Genomic DNA, 19,768 nt, shown 5'->3' with positions numbered 1-19,768 from the left:
CAAGAGAGACCCTTCATGAAGCCACCCACCTTGCGGCTTGTGCTCGCAGACATAGCTGTGCTTGGCTGTGCAGAGGTCTGTGTTGCATTGGCCGGCCGGGCCCATCCGGACACAGTGGTCAGCATTGGATGGATGAGGCTCTCCAGGGAGCCAGTTCTGACAGCTCTGCAGATTGAAGCCTTCCTCTCGCTGCAGAGGGCTGGGGCTTGCGTTGAACCCGATCCAAACATCCAAGCTCCTTTTTGGGGAAGAGAAGGCCAGAATAGTATCAGGGAATCACAAGGCATTAAGCACACCACCAGTGCATGCATGGAGGAGTCTGCAATCCGAATTCCAACACTGGAGGAGGCAAGAGCAGGGGTGCCAAAGGTAAGAAAGAGAATCTGCCTTATACAGAGTCTATCTAGCTCATTAATGTGTACACTGACTGGCAGCACTCTCCAGGGTTTCAGGTGGGGGTAATTTCCAGCCCTACCTGGAGATGCCATTGGGTACTGAACCTCAGACGCCCTGCATGCAAATCAGATGCTCTACCACCTAAAAATAAAGCAAGCTTCTAGTCTTCATCATTCTGAATCAAGGGCTGATTTAAAGAGGAACATAGGAAGCTGCCTTACAGTGAGTCAGACCCTTGATCCATCTAGCTCATTATTATCTACACTGATTGGCAGAGGCTCTCCAGGGTTTCAGGCAGGGAGGGGTCTTTTCCCAGCCCTACCTGGTGATGCTGGGGATTGAACCTGGGACCTTCTACATGCAAAGCAGATATTCTATCACTAAGCTATGGAGCTTCCCTAAAGAAGAACGGGAGGAAATGCTTAGGCTTCTGAGCAAGGTCAGTCAGTAGATTAAGCTGGAAGGGTTGTGCCAAAAGCTCCATGGAAACTGTGATTTACCACCCTTCCTAATAAATCTAACCAACATCTAATTTCTTGGTGCTGAAATGGGCTGTTGTTCTGAGCACTGGTAACTCTTGCATTGGACTAGCATAACAAATTGTATACAGGACTGTCAACAACAGACTCTCAGTAATTCCCATTAGTTCAAAATGGAACTGTGGGGCTACTGGAACTGGAACTGGCTAGGAGGATCACTTTTTCCAGTTTTCAAACAGCTGCAGTGGCTGCCCATCTGTTTTCAGGCACAATTCATAGTGCAGGCGGTCATGTTTAAGGCCTTACACTGCTATATCAGTTGCTGGAAATGGCAGGAGAGGCGACTGCTCTTGTGCACGGGTCCTTCTTACAGGTGCATCTGGTTGACCATCATGAGAACAGCATGCTGGACTAGATGGGTCACTGGTCTGATTCAGCAGATTATTCTTATGCTTAGGAGCTGGGGACCTAAAGGACCATTTTCAACCTAACTGAACATCACCTAGGGCCCTCCTCCACGTTCCCCTTAAGTAGGGAGAGGGTGGTAACTGGAGAGAAGGCTTTCTCAGTTGTGACACCTCATACAGCAGCCTTCCCCAACCTGGTGCCCTCCAGATGTTTGGCACAACTCCCACACAGCCTGAGCCTGCATGGCCATTTTGCCCTAGACAGCTTCAACTTTTACAGTGCTCTCTCTTCCAGTTAACGGAGGTTAAAAGATAGCAGAGTCCAAAAACACAGGAACAACCTCGGCTAGAAGGGGTGGAGGCACTGAAGTGGATGTCTGCATGATTTAGCAGCCGCAGAAGCAAAGAGCGTGGCTGGAAGAAGATGTCACATTTTCAAAGCCTGACATTTCATGAGCACTCTGGACACATCTGGTTGGAATAACAACCCTTCTCACCATTGGGGACATTTCTCTCCCACTTGAATTTGCTCTGAAATTGCAGTCTCTGTTGTAGGGAGGCTGCTGAGAAATGTGCATTGTCCAGATGTACCAAAATCAGCCTCTGAGTACAGCAGCCTGCTGCTCCTTGGGAAAGCTTGGGGCTTGTAGGAGCAGCACTCCTCTTTGGGTGCCTCTGATGATCCACTGCTATGTGGCTCAGTTTCCATCGGACTGTGGGAAATGGAGCGAACCAGGACCCTGGAGCCACCAACTTTTGGCTCTGCCTCTCTAAATCACTCTGTTCCAGCTGGTCATTGCAATATCTTTGTAACTAAGATCTAAGTAACTGAGCTTCCTTCTTTCCTCCTCCCTTCCAACTGCCTTTTCTTTTGTGTTGTGCCTTTTAAATTGTAACTCCAAGATAAGGCATTGCCCTATCACTCATGCTGCTGAGCCACTCTGGACAGCACCAGTTATTAGATAATCAGAGTAAAAGTATGCTTTTAGCTTGTTTATGTATTTGTGTTACTGTACTTTTATTCTTGTTATGAATCACTTTGGGTGCTTTTTGTTGTTGTTGGAAGCAGTACATTTTCAATAAACCAGTACATTAATTCAACTGTGACCAAGCCTCTTCCCATCTCCACCCCTGCTGAAGTAGTGGGTGTCTTCCATAAGACAAGACGGCATGGCTTAGCTTGCAAGAAGATAATAAGTGGTTCTCCTACCACTGAGGCTCTTTGCTGGTCATAGTAATAAATGAGGTCATGTCAAAAAAGAGCTTTTGCAGCGAAAAAACAGTGACAAAAATAACTTGGCCTTCCAAGCCAGTAGGGCGTGCTTTTTCTTCTTTTTAAGCTACAAAAATATGTCTAAAGAACAAGAAACTGACTGTGTTTTGCTCCTGAGCAATTGGCTTCACTTAGAGACTAGGAAACATCCAAGCCGCTGCCATCGCTGAAGGCCCAGGGAGATTTTCCTGTCCTAATTCCAGCTATGATCTAACTCTTAACTCATTCCCGCCCCCCTCAGAAAAAACGACGAGATGGACTGCACCTCCCGCCTGCTGACCACTGGCTCAAGTGGGGGCTCTTTGGGCAAGTGTGTCAGTGGGCAGAAGGGATGGGCAAATCTATTCGCTTTGGCTGCTCTCCATTTCTCATTTCTCCGGTCTTAAATTTGGTTCTCCACATTTTCACGTCAGTTAGCTGATTATTATTTTTGAAAAGTCCTCATGACAAAATGCATCAGCATTTGGATGTGGATTTTTCCTAACACAAAAACCTTTGTATGCAACTTTCCCCTACTATGCATGTTTTTCCAAAGCATTTTCCCCTAGCATAATGCATTTTTGCAGGAAAGTTTTATTAATTTCTGCATTTCCATGCACACTTTGCATCCCCGCCCCCCGTACATACATTTTTATACACGTCACTTGGCTGGAAAACAGCATTGCAAAATGTGGAGAAGTGTAGATTTCGTTCACCTACTCTTTCGTAAAGTGTGGATTAGGTAGATTCACCTTTAAATGCAAAGCGAATCAAATTTTGCCCTCACCCCAAGTGGGCACCTTCTCCACCAAGCATTTCCTTCCTTAAGCACTCAACACCTTGAGGAGAGGTGGGGGTGGGCTGAAGAAGAGGAACAGCAAGAAAAAGAGGAGAAAGACTTCAGGCGTTGCCTTGTTCTTATGTCTTCTGGGTCAGTACTTGTCATTGTGCTCCACCTTGGATTTTGATATGAGTGGGTGGCATAAAAATATTTTTTATAAACAATTTTTTTAAGCATCAACGGAGGGGGGGGGAGAGAGAGATGGAGAGAGGGTTCTCTGGCTGCCACACAGGCTAATGGGAAACAGATTCCTTCGGCAGTTGCTTTCCCACAAGAAACTGAGTATGTGAAGGACCTTCCAAGAAAATGCTCAGTAGCTCCACCAATTCATCTTCTATCACTGAACTAGGAGCGGGGGGCGGAGGGGGCGGTTGGACGGACGGGAGGAGGAAACTTCATCAGCTTGGAATCCTTTGCGCCCTGTTTATCTAATAGAACAGATCAAATAAATACAGCAATACCAGGACGTAGATGACACTGGGACGCGGGGCGGGGGTGAGAGGGAAAGCAAGGCGCACGGCAGCTGGGAAGGAGCTCACCCCACTGCGCCCCATCCCCCCCCTAGGGGGGTTTCATTCCGCCTTCAGCCCATCCAGCAAAATAAAATAAAATACATAGCAACACCCCAGCCTGCACATGAATCGAAGAAGCAGTATCCAGCTACGTTCTACTCAGATAAGTCCCACACAAATCAGCGTTCAATCCCACCAATTTCAACGGATCTGCTCAGAGCAGGACTAGCACTGGACATAACCCAAAGGCAGAGAGGGCGTATCAGTAATTTCAGACTCCAACCCTGAAAAAAGCCCAAATCTGGGATCCAGAAGAAGGGCCAGTTGGGAAAATGGACTCGGGGGCCAGGGCCTGCTTGAGCTGGGGAAAAAAGATTCATCAGGGTAGTGGCCTTTCCCCAACCTGGTGCCCTCCAGCTGTTTTGGACTGCAACTCCCATCAGCCCTAGCCAGCATGGCTCTTGAAACAAACCAGATGGGGTGCTGGCTGGGGGATGAAGAGAGTTGTAGTCCAAAGCAGATGGAGGGCACCAGGCTGGGGAAGGCTGTGTTAAGGACTTTGAAGGGAATAAAGCACAGATGTTCTCAATTTTTGTCTGTGAGGTATTTGAGCAGATGCCGGCTAGAGCCCAGTGCCGGAGGAAACTGGCTGTTTTTCCTCCAGACGGATGAATCGTGAACTACGTAATGAGAAGCAGTCAACAAAAGAAAGGACAGCTCCTCCAGGTGTCCTGTTTACTGAGCGTTAGTGCTGATTTGCTTGCACAAAGGTTAGATTATATCTGGCCTTTACTGAACCCTTATTTCAGGGGGTTAAACTAGATGGAGATTCAGGTCCCTTCCAACTCTATGATTTGTTTGCAGGGTGTTTCAATTTCTTACAATATGTTATATGTTATATGTTCACAAATTATTTGTTCACCTCACACTTTTCAATGCACTGGCCTGTCCCCCTCTTCCTTTTTTTTAAGTGGCTCTGTGGCGCTAAATTCACTTGAATTACATAAACCTAACTTTCCTGGTATGCGCTTGAATCCTTCCTGCAAAACACTTTGACAGTCTTGAGACGCCCAAAGAAGGAAAGAAATAAAGAGGAATAAAGTAGAACGTCCTGTATCTTGGCAGTGTCTAGGAAGGCTCAACAGGAGCTGCCGATTCCACCCACTATGAGGTGGAGGCAGGATAGGTGCCAAATTGCAAAGGATTTGATTGAGCAGAGCCAACGCAAATTGCACAGTCTTGAGGAAACCTATGGTACAGCAATGTAGCCTTTAAAGTGACAGAGGGCTGGAGGTTGATGAAATCACGGAAAGGCAGGCCTGATACAGAGGCAATGTTTCTGACCTAAGATTGTGTCATGGGATCGTGTACTCTCTTCCCCTCCTCTAGGAGGAATTCGTTCAGTCTGCTTTTTTCAACAGACTGGCCCAACTTGATGGATCTGGGGCTTGCTCAATGACTGAAACTCCCAACACGCAATCAGATTTTGCACTCCTTCAGATTTTGCAGTGCGGTTTCAGAGCACAAAAAGTATGGAACTCTCCTCCACACACACATTCTTACAGTTAAATGAATATAAAACACACATTTCAAAGAACAGAGAAAAGCATTGGAAAACACATCTTTTTAAGGAAAGGGTTCAATAATACACGCGGTATCACATGTATCTATGTGTACAATTCAAATGTGAACTTTACATGCATTCTTTTCAAACATCCAGACAAAACCGGATTGATCTATGATTGAGCGCCAGCAAAAATGAAATGAGATGGGTGTAAGTTGATGCGTCCACCTCTACATTCCTCCCATAGTTTGCTTTAACCTTAGTAGGGTGGTACGCCTGCATCAGCCCTAACTGTGGTTAACCCTAGCACAGATGGCTCCCATTAACAGAGTCTGAACTCAGGATTCAAAGTGGATCTGCTACTTAAGACCAAATGCCCATCTAGTCCAGCACCCCATTCTCAGAGTGGCCAGTCGGATGCCCCAAGGGAAAGCCCCTAAGCAGGACCTGAGTGCAACATGACTCTCTGCACTTTTGATTCCTGGCAGTTGGCATTCAGTGGCATTTACTGCCTCTTGACACTAGAGATAGAACATACTTCTGGCAATGACAAAATAATGTGTTAGCCACCAATGCAGCACATAATGCCACACGCACAGCCATGATTAATACAAGGTGAAGGGATTTGCGGTGGAGAGAGAGAGCACGGTGTAATTCCATTGATTATTAAATCTGACGGCATCTTGAATCTTAATGTGTTCTTTCCCCTGTCACCACCCCCCTGCACAGAGATCTGCCAGACAGATTCAGCAGTGTCAGGACTCAAGCCTGCAATGCGTCCGTAATACTTTGGGAGTCTGGCAATCAGTCTGAAAAGGGGAAGATGAAATAGTGCAATAAATTAATCATTTAAGAGGCTGGGAAGAGGAGGAGATGCTCTTTATCAGTGGAAACAAAATTTAATGGGTTTTGGATGATTGACTGAAGAACACTCCTTCCACAGATCTAATTTGGTCCCTTGCTAAGAGCAGAATCTCATGTTCACAATCCTGCGCTTCCGGGTAGGTGTTTATCATGGGTGGATACTCCTCATGCAGCTATGTTTGTGTCTATGTAAGGGTGTTGGAAGTTGTTAGGCGCCCTCTATTGCCCTCCCAGAGCTTGGTCCAGCATACCTGAAGGAGCGTCTCCACCCCCATCGTTCTGCCCGGACACTGAGGTCCAGCGCTGAGGGCCTTCTGGCGGTTCCCTTGTTGCGAGAAGCCAAGTTACAGGGAACCAGGCAGAGGGCCTTCTCGGTAGTGGCACCCGCCCTGTGGAACGCCCTCCCACCAGATGTCAAAGAGAAAAACAACTACCAGACTTTTAGAAGACATCTGAAGGCAGCCCTGTTTAGGGAAGCTTTTAATGTTTAATAGGTTATTGTATTTTAGTGTTCTGTTGGAAGCCACCCAGAGTGGCTGGGGAAACCCAGCCAGATGGGCGGGGTATAAATAATAATTTATTTATTTATTTATTTATTATTATTATTATTAACCTCAACAAGTTATCACCTTATTGCAGGTAATTAAAGAACCACCTATCTTTTAATCACTTACCTGGTGACGCGGGACACTAAGAAACTCTGGATCTGGGGGCTGCTGACGAAGGCCAGAGTACCGTTGCCATATTCCCAGCAATGCTGCTGAGCCTCCGGCCATTCTGCTTTCTCTGCCACCAGCCAGTAGCAGTGGCTGTTGCCAGGGAAGACCACGCTATCCAAGGGGCACACTGGCTGGACCGCTGTGGAGGAAGCATCAACATGTCATTGTTCAGGCTGCTTCCTGGAAGCTCAAGGGTCAGACTCTTGTCTTTCCTGGCCAAGCTATGGCAACAAAGTCATGGAAGAACCCCAGGGCAGCCAAGGCCAAAATGAAGAGCGTTACCTTGCAAAGCTTATTTTAGCAAAAGTCACCTAAATAACGTGGATGAGTATAGGGAGAAAAGAAATCATAGTAGCTCTCTACTGAGCAAAACTGGACAAAAACAATGTATAATTTGAGGAGAAAGTAATAGAGAGGTTTTGCCTTTGTTGCTCCAGGTCTTGTAGAGAGCAGGGAGACATTCAACGAAACACACAGAAGAGAAACCCCCTCAAAAGTGGACAGTCAATCAGGGCATGTGATATCTCAGGAAATAACAGGCCACTCTGCCTGGTTCCTAGGCCTGGCCTGGTTGATAGGCAACACCTCCACCCCCACCCTGCTCGTTGAATTTAACACTAACAGAAATAATTAACTAGGGGTTAATTACTTGATTCAATAAAATGTTGTTCTAAATTAAATGCACATAAAAATACCTGTAAGTTGCAGTCCTTAATCTTTTCTAATAAATTCATTTAACTATACTATAAAATGGTGTGTACATATGCAGATAAATATTCACATGAATCAAACACACACTTTCCTATTTCTGTTCAATAAAATCATTGGTCTTTATTGCATTTCCTCAAGAAACTTTATTTATGTCAAGATTGAAATTCCTGACATAATCACTCTCAAATCACAAGTTCTGTGCATCTCTTTTGTCTACCACATTTCACTGAAGTCTTATGGGAAACTAGAATTGGCAAAAACTGCCAGCTTAAATATAACGGTTTGCTGGGCTGCTCTGTAATATACAACAAATGTCTCCATAATATCCTGTCACCCCAAATATAAATTGACTTGGAATTTATCCAATTCACTTCTATATAATAAGCTTTTTTAGCACCCCAGGTGATCTAGTAGCTAGAATATGATTGGAAAGGGTGTAATTTCATGATATAGTCCATATTCTACAGGAGACAAATGTTATTGGGTTGTTGGGGGGGTTATTTTATTATTATTATGTATTTTGTGGTTGTATATTCTGATTTTATCCTGAGAACTGCAAGTACAGGGCGGTATACAAATTTAATAAATAAGTTAAGTAAGTAAGTATTGTAGCTTGTATTTAACTATAAGGCCACATTCACAGCCTACATTTAAAGTGGTATACCACTTTAAACCGTCATGGCTTCCCCCAAAGACTCTTTGGAGCTGTAGTTTGTTAAGGGTGCCAAGAGTTGTTAAGAGGCCCTATTTATTAATTACATTTATATTCCACCTTTCCTTCCAAGGAGCTCAAGGTGGTGTACATAGTTCCCCCTCACCCCATTTTATCCCCACAACAACCCGAGATAGATGAGGTTGAGAGACAGTGACTGGTTCAAGGCATCCAGTGAACGGCTGAGGGGGGATTTGAACCCCAGTCCAGCATTCTAACCACTGCACAACACTGTTTCTCTGTTCCCTGCTCAGAGCTACAATTCCCAGAGTGGTTTAACAATCAATCCCTCTTCACAGGGAACTCTGAAAATTGTAGCTCTGTGAGGGGAATCTGGACCTCCTTACAACCCTCAGCTCCCTTAATGAACGGCAGCTCCCAGAATTCTTTGGGAGAAGAAGCCATGACGGTTTAAAATGGCATCATAGCACTTTAAAAGTGAATGCAGCCTAAGTTCTACTACTGAAATTCATACACCTCAATTAGTTATGTCCATTAATTTCAGTGACCTGCTATACGTATGGCTTACGCAGATATATATACCCTGTATATTTGCATTGTTGTAACCTGTCCTGGGATCTTGTGATGAAGGGTGCGCAAGAAATTGAGAACAACAACAACAACAACAACGTGAAGTTGCCAGCTCTGTCTCTCCTCATCGGACAATATTCAACTCACTTTGTCTGGGCTCTTTCTCCTGCGCTGTGATGCTATACACAGCTGACAGGTCAGTTCCCCCTCGATTCCTTATCTGCAACCTCAAACTTTCATTTGTCTTCACCACACGAGGACACTGAAGCTCTATCTCCTCTGGGGCTGCCACCACCGTGACGTTGGTTTGTGCGGATGTCAACCGGCCACCGACAAAGATGGCAACCGTGACGCTGTACTGCCCAGGCGACGTGTACTGGTGAAGGGCAGTTGTCTTGGTGGTGTTCAGAAGGCCTGTGTGGTCCCCAAAGTCCCACCGAAAGGTGTCAATGGGAATTGGGGCCCAGACGCTGAAAGCTACCCCTTGGTAAGGGGCAAAAGGAGCGTCAGGCCCCACCAAGGAAATGGGCAGCTGTGCTGGGAAGACACTCGGAACGAGGGCAGGGCCGCCACACACAGGCCCGGCAGGAGGCACGTCACAAAATGGCAAGCAGTCCGAGGAAGAGTTTGGTTCGAGAGCGATGCCACACAGGCAGTGCGCCTCATGGCTGAAGCCTGCGTAGTCCTGCCCTCCAGCAAAGCAAAAAGCACCGCATGTCTCTTCCGTCAGGTTCTGAGGGAGGGTGGAGGTGAAATGGACAATGGAATCGGCCACACCTGTGTTGTTGTCTGTCAGGCAGGCAATGTAGTCAGCTCCTGCAAAAATGGCGGAGGAGTGGAGAGAGAGGACAAAACAAATGAGATCTCACATAAATACAGAATTCCAAATTATAGTTCTCAAGTCATTAGGCCAGAGGCAGGGAACCTCCAGCCTGGTGGCTCAATGCGGCCCTTCAGGATTCTCTATCAGGCCCTCAGAACTCTTGCATGCGACATGCCTTAAGATGCACCCCTCACCAGCCTCAATCTGTAGCCTCCTCAGCTGCTTTTGCCTGGCTGGAACATTCTCTGAACTGTCAACGATGAGCTGCCCTGTCTCTGTGGCACCCGCTATCTTGCACATGGCTTGGATATATTTTTAAAATTTACTTTCTGAGCAAGCAGTTTATGGGTTGCAGCTAATGTCAGTCCTAGCCTAGGTAGACCCATTGAAAATAATGGGTGTGAATTAGGTCTACTAATTTCAGTGGGTTGACTCTGAATAAAAAGTTAGTTGAATACAACGCCACGGATTTTCTAAGTAAAACAAATACACAATCCTCACTTCCCTATATGGTAAATATTCCCACTTTTGCTGGTTCAAAAAAACCCACAAAAAAACAACTGGAAGAGGCCTGATTAGCTGATTTTCTTATCTCAATGCAGCACAATGGAACTTCATAAAATGGGACTAAAAGGCATCTATTTTTGTAACGTCCTTCGGAGACAGGCCAGACTTGCATACCAGACTGGTACATTCCCTTTCTTGAACCAACATGCTTACGTCTCCCGTTATAAAAAGAAAACCTTGAATTGGTCTGACTTTATCAATCCACCATTATTTATTTATTTCCCAGCTTTCATCCTAAATTCCCAGTGTGGGTTACAGTATTAAAAACAACTTTCAACTATAATGCCCACCCTCCCATCCATAGCAAACAGAGGAGAGGCGCCTTTCCCCCCATTGATGGGGTGGCTGATATAAGTCACGCTTGCACAACATTGTGGGCCCTGTCTCTTTCTTTCCTTTCCCCAACCCCCGAAGCCATTTTGCCTTCTGCCACACCCTACAGCAGCCATTTTGTGACTGGCAGCGCTCACTCAACATTCTGAATGCGCCCATCGGCCCAAATAAATGTCGGCATCTCCTGTCCTAGCCTCACCGCAAGTAACGTCGCTGAACGACACGTTGAAGAGCGGGACATTTGCCACCTCAGGAGGCTGAGCGCATCTCGTTTCCGACCGACGCGCAACCTTCACTCTTCTCTCTTCCACCCAGCGGGGGAGCCAGGCGAGGCGGCAGTCGCAAAGGAACGGGTTCAGGCTTAAGTTTCTGAAAGCAGGCAGAGGAGTGAGATGAAAGGCACATTCTCCTGAGAAGCAAAAGCCAGCCTTTAAAAAAAAAAAATTCCTACCAATAACCGCTGTTACTTATAAAGCAGAATGCAGGATTCCCGCCTCCTCCCCCCCCCCCCAATTTATAAGTGCCTTGCAATTTCACATTGGATGGGTTGCTGCAGGATTTCTCTGGCCTAAGGAAGAGAACACAATGTCTCCATTAGGTTTCCAAAGGATTATGACAAAGTCTGTCAAAAGCTATGGCACGTTAATGGCAAGCCCTCAGAAATGTCAGAGCTCAAGAAACAATGGGAAATTTCTTTGCTGCTGTGAACCTACTTTCTGCAATGCTACACACCAAAGATTAGTGGGAAGGAAATGTGGGGGTGTAATTTAGAGATTAACTTTCATGGGTCCCTGCAGCTGCTGCCAGCAAAGGTGGCACTAGAACAGCGTTGCCATATTTCAAAAAAACCAGGAAACCACCAAAAGCTGTTGACGTATGGCAGCCCTACACTAGAAGTGCTGTAGTGGTGTCAGACCCGGGTTCAAATCCCCTTTCAGTCATGAAGCTCACTAGGTGACCTTGGGCCAATCACTGCCTCTCAGCCTGACCTACCTCACAGGGTTGTTGTGAGGATTAAATTGTGAGGGAGAAAACTATGAGTTTCACCTTGACTTCCTTGAGGGGCGGGCATGAAATATGGACTATAAATGCAATAAACCCACTGCACTATTACATCAGAAAAAGGAGAAAAAGAAACAATACTCTCTTGAAAAGATATGGAAGTTTAGAATGCTCAGACTTACATTTCACTTAAATTAAATAAATTATCAAATATTCCATCTTGTAATGAAGAAATCTTGTTGTTGCTTATATCTCTGCAGTCAGGGAGAGACAAAGAACAATATTATCTTGAGTATTATCTTGAGAACAAAAAGGCTTCGTTTTCTTGCCCAGACCCCCACATCCTGCCCCATATCAGCTGGAATGAAACAAGAGAGAAAGGAACCAGAGTCCTTGCTAATTTAGCAACAGCCTAAATAGATTTAAACTACATGTTACGTCATATTTTAGAGATGCATGTTTAGCACTACCCTCCTTAATTTCCAGAAAAAAATAAGGATTAGGAATGTGATACATGGAGAGAAGGGACTTTAATAACACTTTCCCACACTCCTTGCAATGTCATTTTCCTGCCACAGGTCCACCATCTGGCAAGTTCCCTTTTTCCAGGTGGTTTGTGGCAGGAATATGGCACAGGAAGGAAATGGTTAAAGCCTCTGGAGGTTTTTTGGTGGGCGAGGGGAGAAAGGAAAGTGGCAGGAGAGAGAAAATGGTGAGAACTAATTAGGCCTTTTAAAAAGCAAGTTTAATGTCATATGTTGTTTGGACCTTAAATCCCACTTTTTCATATAAGCCCTTAGAGCTGGTCTCTGTCTGAGCTGACACTGGCTTTCAGCCCAGAGTGGGATGCCAGCCTTGGTGTCTTTTCAGACCAAGGTACCCTGAGTATGAAACTGCAGCTAATTGTCATTGGCTACGTTGGCTTTCTCCTTAAACCACCTCTCCTTTCCTGCACCAGGAGCCAACAGGCCCCAAGATGCGCCAAAAATGTCCGTCCACCCAACCGACCACTTAGGGCTGACAGCCCTTCCGACACTGTTCTCCTTTTTCCCTTTTCAAGAAGGATAATATTGTTCAATGAATAGAGGGCAAAGGCTTTGGCTTGCTAGGGTAACGACGTTCTGAGGAAACCAGGGAACCAGAGCGGCTCAAATCACAGCCCATTTTGCTTTTTAAAAACCTCATTCTGCGGTAGGGATGCAGGGCTGTGTGAGAGAGAAATTCATTTGCGCTTCCCAAATCAACATGCGAAACAGAACACAGATATCCTTCAAAGTTTGCTCTTCTTTGAATTTTGTGATGCGGTTATCTAACCGAAAACTGAGTTTTTAACAATGTATTTCCCCCCCTTTTGCCTCTGGTCCTGCTCATCACTGGCATCTGGCCCCTAAGACAGCTGCCCACGAGGAAATGTGGCCCTCAGGCTCTGCTCCATGCTAAAATAAGTCAATATTCTGCATTAATGAGATGCAAATTCTTCACTAAGAAAAGAATGAAATCTGTGCTTTGTACAGATCATGCAAAGGTGCCAAGCTCCTCCTCCTGCAGAATAGCCACTGAACAACATGAACCACGTTCCCCTCCCCTGATCTTAGCTCAAAGTGTCCCTACACTTTTGACCTCAATGTCACAGCATTTAGAGATTTCTTTTAAAAATTAAAGCAGGGATTCCGCACACAATGAATGCAGCACTCGCTCACTCCTAGGGATGGGCAAATCTGTCAGTTCTTGTTCCATCAGTTTCTCATTTCTCCAGTCTTAAATTCATATCTTCACATTTCCAGATCAGTTGGTGATTTTTTTTCAACCCTCGTGAAAATTATCGTCTTTCTGTGAATTTCTTCCTAATACACATATTTTTGCATGCACCTGATGTCACATTTTTGCAAAATGATTTCCCCTACTATAATTCCTTTTCGTAACTTATTTTCAATAACGTGTGGGTTTTTCTGCACACATTTTTGTGCACATCACTTGGCTGACATTGCAACGTTCGGAGAAGTCAAATTTTGAAGGGCGGCTATGTTTTGGTTCACTTATTGTGTTGGAATGTGCCAATTAAACATGTTCGCCTTTAAATGTGAACTTAATCCCTGCTCAGTCCCACCTTTCCTACTTGCAGGGTGTCAACGGTGGGATCACAGAATACACACAGGCCTGGGTGACAGGAGGCTTGCCAAATACCAAAAAAGGGAAGGCAAATTTAAATGCTGCAAGATTTTAAAGGATGTAACAAGACACTCACAATTTTGTCAGGGAAGTCAGCTGTGCAAATGCCTCGACGTTTAAAACACTGATCTTGTTACTGGAAAGATTCCTAGAGAGAGAGAGAGAGAGAGAATGAGAATAGAGCTTGTTATCGTTCACATTTTATTTTGTCTTTGTTCCATCATCCTGGCTTCAAAAGTGCTTGTCTGTCTCCCCACTTCATTCCAGACTGAGACAAAAAGCTGTTTTTTGGCATGTGAAAACAGAGGGATCCGCTTAGCCAAAGACAACACCTTTCAGCTATAAGCCACTCACAATTCCTAAAGCTGGATTATCCATTGTAGGAAAATGAGGCCATATATGAACAAAAATAGCCCAAAATATTTCAACAGTAAAATACATTCAGGTGGAATTGGCAAAGGACCAATTTTTGCTGTTTTAAAAAATGTATTGCATTAAGAATGTAGTACATTTTATTTAAAAAATTGTAAACCTTAGTAAGTTTATTTTCATTAATCTTCATGTGCTAAAAACATTTGTCACTAAAAGATATTAGATAGAAGCATTCATGCGCATAAAATCAAACGAACTCACCAATGATATTCATATAAATAGCCACTTATAAAACGTCAATAAATATTAAATATTTTATACTTCATAAGTCTGCTTATAAATTTTTCATTTTTAAATTAAATATTAAATGTGATAACATGAATCTCCTCCATCTGCGGTTATTCCAACTCCTTTCTTAAATATATATTGCCCTACTAATCTCCACCCTTCCAATTCTCCTCTATAACCCCCTGATTCTTTAGTGTAATTTTGAATTTAAGAATTGACATTTGTTCCCAGATTTTCACCATTCGCTCATTTTAACCTGGCTTACTGTTTTCCTTCCCGTGTTTTAGCATGCATAATCATTGCGAAAGTTGAGATAAAAATAAAAATCAAGCTCAGATATTGTATGTGTATTCTTGGGTTGTTCAAACCATTTTGCAAATCAAAATCCATTTTAAAATCCATGTAACGTTATACCCAGGTGAATACAGTGGTACCTCGGGTTACATACGCTTCAGGTTACAGACTCCGCTAACCCAGAAATAGTACCTCGGGTTAAGAACTTTGCTTCAGGATGAGGACAGAAATTGTGCTCCGGCGGCGCAGCGTCAGCGGGAGGCCCCATTAGCTAAAGTGGTGCTTCAGGTTAGGAACAATTTCAGGTTAAGAACGGACCTCCGGAACGAATTAAGTACTTAACCCAAGGTACCACTGTAATGAATCTGGAGCAAGCACTTTTAAGATTTAACACAGATGTTACAGTTGACATGAAGGGGAACCTCTGGTCACACTCTTTTTCTAACCTTCCCTGTCACATCCAAATGGGAACTTTCATACCTGGAGGTGATGCAAAGTCCCATTCTGGATGCAAAAATGAGACTTTGCGCTTCCTGTTCCTCTCTTCCCTCCTCTGTAAAATCTGAGATATGTGTCTTGTTCCAAAACGAGAAAAAACGCATATATATATAGAGAGAGAGAGAGCACCCCCCCCCTTGAGCAGCTCCCCTTCTGGATCTCTTGCCTTAGCTATCAATGGGAGAACTGAGGCATGTTCTGGCAACTTCTCAGCTGGTTTACTGCAATATATTGATTGTGAGGCTGCAACTGAGGCCCAGGTGCAATTACATTGCATTAATTCTAAAACCGAAGTATTAGGTACTCATTTGCTTTGGAACTCAATTCAAGGTGCTGGTGCTCAGCTTTAAAACTACAGTGGTGCCCCGCAAGACGAATGCCTCGCAAGACGGAAAACTCGCTAGACGAAAGAGTTTTCCGTTTTGGAGGTTCTTCGCAAAACGACAATGTCTTGCGAGTTCCTGCTGGTTTTTTTCCCTTTCCCTCCCCCCTTTTCTAAGCCGCTAAGCTGCTTATCAGCTGATCCGATCAGCAGATAAGCCGCTAAAAGCCGCTAATAGCGCTAATCCGTCAATGGGCTTGCTTCGCAAGACGAAAAAACCGCTAGACGAAGAGAATCACAGAACGGATTCTTTTCGTCTTGCAAGGCACCACTGTATACGGTAGGATAGAAACTGTCTGTTTGGATCACACCATTTCCTCTTCATTCCATTTCCTCCAATGAAGCACACTGGCTCTTATGGGTGCTTAGAACAGGGATGAGCTCTTCCCAACACCATTGACCTCTTAACTTTTCTCACACCACCAGTATCTGTCAATATTCTGCTTGTGTGACACATTCCTCACCCACCCAGACCAGACAGAATCTCGGGAACATTCTGTGACATCTGACCTACTCTTCCAGTGACTGTGGGAGAATTCGCTAGCAACAGGCTAGGAAGGGTTTGGAGGGCCTTTTCAAAAATCCCAGCTTTCATTTCAGACTTAATTTAAACCCAATCAAGTGGCTAAAACAAAACAGGATTTGTTTGAAAAGGGATTTTTTCAGCTGGCCAAACCACAGTTCCCAAACGCAATTCCCCCTCCTCCCCAAGCTAGAAGACGACGATAAAAAAATAAAACTGAAAGTATTATTATTATTATTATTATCCTCCTCTGAAGTCAAGTTATAACTTTGGGATAAATGAAGTCTTTCAAAAGAGACTTTTTAGCTAAGATGCAGGCAGGATAGGTATGAAATATTCAATGGATTTGACGTCTTCTTTGAAAGGTTTGGGAAAGGGGTGTATTTCCTTTCCTTTGTTCCCTCTTCATTTTCTTTCATTTTTTTGCCTTCAGCTTAACAGCACATTAAAAAGAGAACTGCCAACACATACATTTTACAAAACTCTTTAATTTAATGCATGCAAATTAAAGCTCACAAAGATGCTTGCAGCCCCCCCCCCCGCCCTCATTTCCTGATGGCAGAGTGCTCAGGCGCAACCGTGCAAAATCCTTGGCACCCGTAAAGGAGCTCTTCTCATTTGACACTGAGGATCATTTCTGCCTACTCCCACTCACAAGGCTGGAGACCAAGAACACCAGATTTGCTCTGAAGGATCAATACCACAGCAGCTCCGCTCAAGACTGGCTGGCCCCTCTCCACTTGGTACGGACGCAGTTGTTTTTATAGCTCAAACACCATTTTCCTTGGCTCTTCGCTGCGTACATCTAGTCCCAAACTGCTTAGGAGGGTTTTCCACCTTCTGTCCCAAATACCCAAACGATGTGCAGTGAAAATTCAGATTCTGCAAAGGCTTCTTTTGCAAAACGTCATTCTGCCCGTTTGTTTGTCAAAGAGTGCTTGGTTTTTAAAAATAAGATGCGCTGAAGCTCAGAACCAACTGACAGCCCTTTTGTCTTAGCACAGATTTTTAAAGCATTCATTTAAATATAAAGGTGAGGTACCAATTTAACTTTTTTACTAATCGAAGGCAGCAAACAACTAAAAGGAACAGTCAGAAAACAGTTGAAGAGCCATGCAGGAACAAAGGGATTCTGCACATGTTCAAAGGCACTCTCTTCTCTGTTATTATTTGACACAGGCTCCAGCCCAACTCCAGAAAGAAGCTCTGGAGCAAAGACCTCATAAATCCTCGCTTAAACTGCAGGTGTTGCCTCTCTGGATAAGGAACACAATTGCTTACCTATTCTTCAAACACACTCAATATTAAGTTAAATTAAAACGGAGGAGGGGAAATTAAAATTAGGCAACCTACTTCTATTTGAGAAATGCTGGAACTCTGGCCTGTTACAGGGTTGTTGAAAGCAACTATTGAGACAAAACGGACTTCCTGAACCTAGCACCCTCCATATGTCTTTGAACTACAGCTCCCATCAGTCCCAACCAGCACAGCAGAGTTTTTATAGCTGGGGCTGATGGCAGCTGTAGTCCAAGACATCTGGAGGACACCAAGATGGGGAAGGCTGAAGACTCAGTTACCTTGACAAAGAAAAATCGCTTTATATACATTGTTTATGCATTCTAACACTGTGACACCAGATGGTGCTGTGGAGTTCCGTTTTTGCTAACCCGATTTCTCATACAAAGTTTGAACTTGTTTAACTGAAACACTTCTTTGATGTGTCTAAATCCAGCCTGAGTTAATCCTTGTCAATGACCACACACCTGGCTGCATCAGGCCAGAAAGAGGTTTAAGGTGGGATATTTAGAAAATTGGCTGTTTCCCCTTACTCCTTTTCCTCTTAAGCCACAAATTACTAACTTAGGTTTGTGGGGGCAAGCAGGTCTCCCATATTTGGTTTTAAAAGCAAAACAAAACTTCCCTGCATGTGGAAGAGCAGCTCAGGGGAAAAGCTAGTCTCCCTGAGATGCTAGCTTTCAATGGGGAAGGAGGGCTTTCTTTTTAATGTGTGTGGGGGGGAGCAACTGGTCCTGCCATTCTGCCCCCCCCCCCCCGCATTTCAAAAGTGCTTTTTCTGACGGGCCCTCGTTTAAGCTGCGGCAGAGTTGTTTTCCTTGTGACGGCTGCCTTCTCATTCCTTTCTGCGCTGCTGCTCTGCTACCTCCCAGCCTCAAAGAGCTGTTATCATGAAGCTGTCACATTAGAATATACTGGAGGCCAAATGCCGCCCCCGCCCCCAGCCGCTCAGCAGCCCCCTAGAGTCATGTGAGTGCAATACTGGAGGTTTGCCATTTCAGTTGCTACTCTTAACTAAACAGCAAAATTGTTCTCCGGTTTCAAATACCACCACCATCACCACGAGCCCCCTGAGTGATGGGCAAAATCTGTCCATTTCAGTTTCTCATTTTTCCAGTCTTAAATTTGCTTCCGTTCCATTTCTGCACAAGATTGCTTTTTTTTTTAAAAAAAAGAACACACAAAAATCCATTAGGCTTTTTGAGAGCATTTCTCTCCAACATGTGCATTGTTGTATGCAAAACACACACACGTATGTTGCAATGAGACAATGGAGTGTGCCTCCGGAGGTGGTCAAATCGCTGGAGAATCACACCGCCTGCTGTGGCTGCAGAGACTGGTAAGTCATTACTGCTGCCTTCTGCGTTGTTGTTTTCTGCGTTAGCAGCACTGAAGTGACCTCCCCGAGGCCCAAGCTTGGGCAGTGTGTATGGAGGTTTTGGGCTACCCATATGACAAGGACACACCCCCCCCCCCGGTCTAGCTGATGTGGTCTGAAGAACAGCAGAGCAATACATTTGGCACCAGCTTAGGGACTCCACTCCAGATTTGTGTAGGGTTTACTCCTTAGCCCTTTCTTCTCCTGAAGATACCCTGCAACGCTGCTGGGGTTTAGGACCAGTGTTTTCCTTCTCCCAGATGGGCTTCTTTTCCAGGTTGATGAGCCCCATCTGCCCCTCACTTCCTCTACAGCATGTGCAAAAACTGCCTTCTTGACGGCTGGACCCACTATTGGTCTCGTCTGCTCAATCTGCTGGAGCCTATCTTCGCATGCAGAGAAAGCCCCCACCACACTGAGGGTATGAGACTCATCAGCTACCCTCACCTGGTTTAGCCTGCCAGTCAAAGCCGTTTCCTGGGATGTGGCGGCTATCACATGCTGACAGCTTCTAGGAGCCACAGCTCGGAGCTAAGTGCAGGGGGGCACCGGACCAAAGGTGGACAAACTACCCCAGAAGGAGCATGTGTCCTCCACCAGAGGTAACAACCCTCCCCTAACACCCCAGAGGAGTGTCAACCCCTTTAAAATAAATGAATGAAATGACAATAGGCTCCCGAGAGCCCACAGCACCCAGTTGCCAAGGAGAAACATGGCAGCTCTTGCATTTATTTATTTCTCAAGGCCCACGAACACTTCTGTGGCATCACAGCACATGATTTGGAAATTACTGGAAATTGGGAGTTGAGTCCCTTCCAACACTACAACTCTTGTGGCCTACCCCCACAACACCTA

The 19,768-nt window shown here is 44.9% G+C and overlaps 1 protein-coding gene across 1 annotated transcript in view; it reads right to left on the bottom strand.

Annotated features, from left to right (window-relative positions):
- The window catches only part of PKD1 (polycystin 1, transient receptor potential channel interacting), a 120,188-nt gene that overhangs the window by 61,110 nt on the left and 39,310 nt on the right, over nucleotides 1-19,768 (bottom strand). Inside the window, 6 exon segments of the mRNA XM_081170802.1 lie at nucleotides 30-238; nucleotides 6,990-7,173; nucleotides 9,136-9,804; nucleotides 10,911-11,080; nucleotides 11,896-11,967; nucleotides 13,959-14,030. Of these exon segments, the coding sequence (XP_081026928.1) occupies nucleotides 30-238; nucleotides 6,990-7,173; nucleotides 9,136-9,804; nucleotides 10,911-11,080; nucleotides 11,896-11,967; nucleotides 13,959-14,030 (1,376 nt within the window).

This window comes from Podarcis bocagei (assembly GCF_964188305.1).
Source record: "Podarcis bocagei genome assembly, chromosome: 14".
Classification (NCBI taxonomy): Eukaryota; Metazoa; Chordata; class Lepidosauria; order Squamata; family Lacertidae; genus Podarcis; species Podarcis bocagei.
Note: the sequence above shows the minus strand (reverse complement) of the source record. Positions and strands in the feature narration are given on the sequence as shown.